The sequence below is a fragment of the Dipteris shenzhenensis genome, chromosome 24, assembly GCF_047967505.1.
Source record: "Dipteris shenzhenensis isolate YYH24624 ecotype China chromosome 24, Dip_SZ_1.0, whole genome shotgun sequence".
In the NCBI taxonomy this organism is placed as follows: domain Eukaryota; kingdom Viridiplantae; phylum Streptophyta; class Polypodiopsida; order Gleicheniales; family Dipteridaceae; genus Dipteris; species Dipteris shenzhenensis.
This window is the reverse complement of record NC_141619.1, coordinates 33,490,691-33,494,076: the sequence shown is the minus strand read 5'-3', so window position 1 is coordinate 33,494,076 and position 3,386 is coordinate 33,490,691. Positions and strand designations below refer to the sequence as shown.

Genomic DNA, 3,386 nt, shown 5'->3' with positions numbered 1-3,386 from the left:
CTTTCTATTGTGACAAACCATGTCGGATTTTTATTACACAAGTTCTAGGACCCAAATGTCAAGCATGCCCTACTTTTAAGTAGGTACCAAAAACTACCAAATATCATGTTACGAATTTCCCTACTTCTAGGACCCCAATATGAGAAACGATAAATATGTCCACAACATCATGTCAAGCATGCCCTACTTTCTTTCAAAATAACTAGGTACAACAAACTACCAAAATTTTGACAATAGATTTTCAATGTTTAACAAACCAAAAAGTTTGTTAACTAGGTACAACAAACTACCAACAATAGATTTTCAATGTTTCTTTAACAAACCAAAAAGCTTGTCTTAGAAACCAAACATTAGTTACAAAACAATATGCATTGTTGAGAGTTGTAATTCTTTATTGTTTCGATCTTAAGTGCCTTTGAAGCACATCATTTACTAGCTTCGAATATTACATCATAAACTCCCAGATTATTGTATCTTTAGAGCTCCACATTTTCTAAGGCAAGAGCTTTTGCCTTTTGTGTTCTACCACTGTTAATGCTAATGTGCACCCGAGAAGAAGTGGGCCTTTTCTTTCTGGGATGGGGTCAAACAATGGGGCAAGGGGGGGGGGGGGGGGGATATAAGCCCAATGATTTGTGGGCCAATTTTGGGCTAGTTTATTCGAGATCCTAAGTGGCATTTATAGGTGACAAATTTGACCACGATGGAATGCATGAATGTGAAGTGAGGGAGATTTGATGGGGAACCTCACAACTAGAATGGAAAAAAGAACATTTATATTAGGCAAAAGGCCTCTAATAACGAAAAGAACATTCAAAATAATATGCAATTAACGTATAAAGAGAGTGGGAAGAAAATTAAGATGGTGTGCCACACAAGCAACACTTATCATACATTAGGAGCAGCAATATATCAACATGTAAGTGGCTTACATAACCATACATTAGGAGCAGCAATATGTCAACATGTAAGTGGCCAATATGTAAGGCAAGGTGATTGCCTAGCTTGCCATTACAACATTTCTGGTATTGCATATAGGTAATTGTGTGGTCACCTTACAATACATGTATGTGTCAAAACATGTGAAAAATACACCTGCTTTACTTACAGCAGCTAAGTCCATACTGCTGAGCCTCTCAAATAAAATGGTCCAAATATTCCTTTGCAGTGGTATATTTTACCTCAGGATAGAGCTCTGAAGCTTCAACGCCTTCTGGTTTTATGTCAAAACTGCAGTGAGCTCCTTTCACAAAAATAATGTGACGTAGAGCAATGCCAACGTTCTTAGGGTACGGTGTTTCTGAATGGAAGAGAGCAAAACATCTTTAAGTAGGTGCAGGCGAAAGGAGATACCAGTCCCATTTGAGATGAGAGTTTAAGACAAACATTTTTAAGTCTCAAATGCTTCTGAAAACAGGTGAATCCAATTTGTGTGAGAGAGAGAAACGATGCTGGTGCTAGTTGAAAAACTTCAGGGACCCCATGCAAGCTTGAAAATGGCTGGCAGGAGATTCTACTTGATCGTAGTTTGCCCATCTAATATGAGACAATGGCTGGCCATCTAACAAGCAGACTGTTTGGATAAATTTTAAGTTTCAGTAACTGCCCAGCTGATTGAACAAATAGCTGCATATTCTATTGACCATTCATTTCAAGCTGATGTACTGCAGATCTAATGAGCAAACTGATACATGAAGCTATCGGTAATTTTTTTTTGGAAAGTATGATGCTGTTTACAGAAATATATACCTGCTATATGCTTGAGCAAATCTTCCTCTGACCAAAACAGCTTCTCCAGAGTTCTTCCTACTTTTCCCTCCCACAGAGCCACCATCTCGTTTTGAGATAAGAGATTTAGAGGTGGCCTGAAATGAACTGTCTTGTTCAAAGTTCTAGGATCATCAACAGTCTTGATTGTGTAAATTCCAATATCCTTCTCAGTAACACCTGCAGCTGAAAGAAAACAGAAAGATGGAACCCTCTGTGGTGAGATGAAGATCATGAAGCAACCTCAAGCATCGGTTTAATGTAACAGAGTGCCTTGCATCTGTTGGAAATTTAGGAGCTTACTTGCCTTTGGTATTACCATCACCGTATATAACAACCTTGTCAACCGGTGGAGAATTGAGATCGGCTTGACCCAAACCAGCAAGGAAGAAGCCCGCAAAGCCATTGCTAACAATGTTTGTGAATGGCACTCCCTCTTTTTCCAACGCACGGCGAACGTTTGATTTAGGTCCAAACGCAAGTTTTAGCGGTGGCGTGAGCTCCACCTTGTCCACATCGAACCCAAAATCCGAGGGCAGAAACCTCTGAAAAGCAGAAAGAGTGCATGAGACACAATACTATCCCAGTAATCTTTTGGAGCGTCCTAAATACCCAGCGTACCATTGCATGTGGAAAGTACCTTAATCGTTCCGACCTCTTTGATCGCTGAGACTAATTTCAGTTGATTTTGAAGCTGCTCCCTTCCAACAGCAGAAATCACAACATCTACTTGCCGTATTGCTTCCAATAGGCTGTCGTAATCATCCACAGAGCCCTGGAATACGAAGTCCACACGGATTCAAAACAAGCGAAGATCAGTTACAAAGCCTTCGTAAAAATTACAGGCGCGATTCATCTTCGAAGGAAATATAGGTGAAATGGCAGAGCAATCTCGCACGCAGGAAACCCACATGTAGAATGACGATCCCCGCAGCTTTTAAGCTTTCCAGGAGCTCTACTCTGGCCGGATCAATGGCGGAGGCGGGTCGAACCAGCACGAAAGTGGGGTGACCCAATGCGATGCTGGCTTTGGCTATGTAAGGCCCGATGTAGCCAGTCGATCCAATGATGAGAATCCTGGACTTCTCCATATCTATCTCTCTCGCTCTGATCCAGAGATGAGATTCATGACAACCGTCTTGCCAATTGAGGTGTGAATTTCAAACTCTCACTGTCTGCCTGCCACAGTTTAACAATCACGAGAAATTCAGTGACCGTCCGCTTTCATGCTGAAACTGCGATTAAGCCTGTATGGCCGGTGTGTGTCCCGAAGCTATTCGTGTCGATTTTTGGTTCCCAAAACATGCGATTGCGTGATGGTGTTTCTCTCATAAGATTTCCAATTGGATTGTTTGAAAAAGTAAAGCTATTAGCTACTAGCTACATGCTACTAATGGCTCTCCTAAATTCAAAAATTCATTATCATAGCACTTTTCTGAGACCGGATGCAATGCTGAAGATGAAATTAGTATAAGGAAGCTCAACCTCTGGAACATCTATATCAGCAAATGAAGCTGTATTTGAAATCTAGCTAAACAAGACAAGTCCTCTTGAGTTTTTGAGGTGACCTTCATCACATCAAGAATGGAGTTTTTGAGGTGACCTTCATCGACATCAAG

General features: G+C 40.9%; 1 protein-coding gene across 1 annotated transcript; it reads right to left on the bottom strand.

Annotated features, from left to right (window-relative positions):
• Positions 1-907: 907 nt before the first annotated feature.
• LOC147886517 (phenylcoumaran benzylic ether reductase IRL1-like) lies at positions 908-3,082 on the bottom strand. The gene is made up of 6 exons (XM_087395179.1): positions 3,040-3,082; positions 2,679-2,961; positions 2,408-2,542; positions 2,075-2,312; positions 1,750-1,953; positions 908-1,300 (listed from the first exon to the last, which is right to left on the bottom strand). Exons 2-6 carry the CDS (start codon positions 2,856-2,858, stop codon positions 1,137-1,139), a joined length of 921 nt encoding a protein of 306 aa, XP_087251305.1. The 5' UTR covers positions 2,859-2,961; positions 3,040-3,082; the 3' UTR covers positions 908-1,136.
• Between the last annotated feature and the right edge of the window lie 304 nt (positions 3,083-3,386).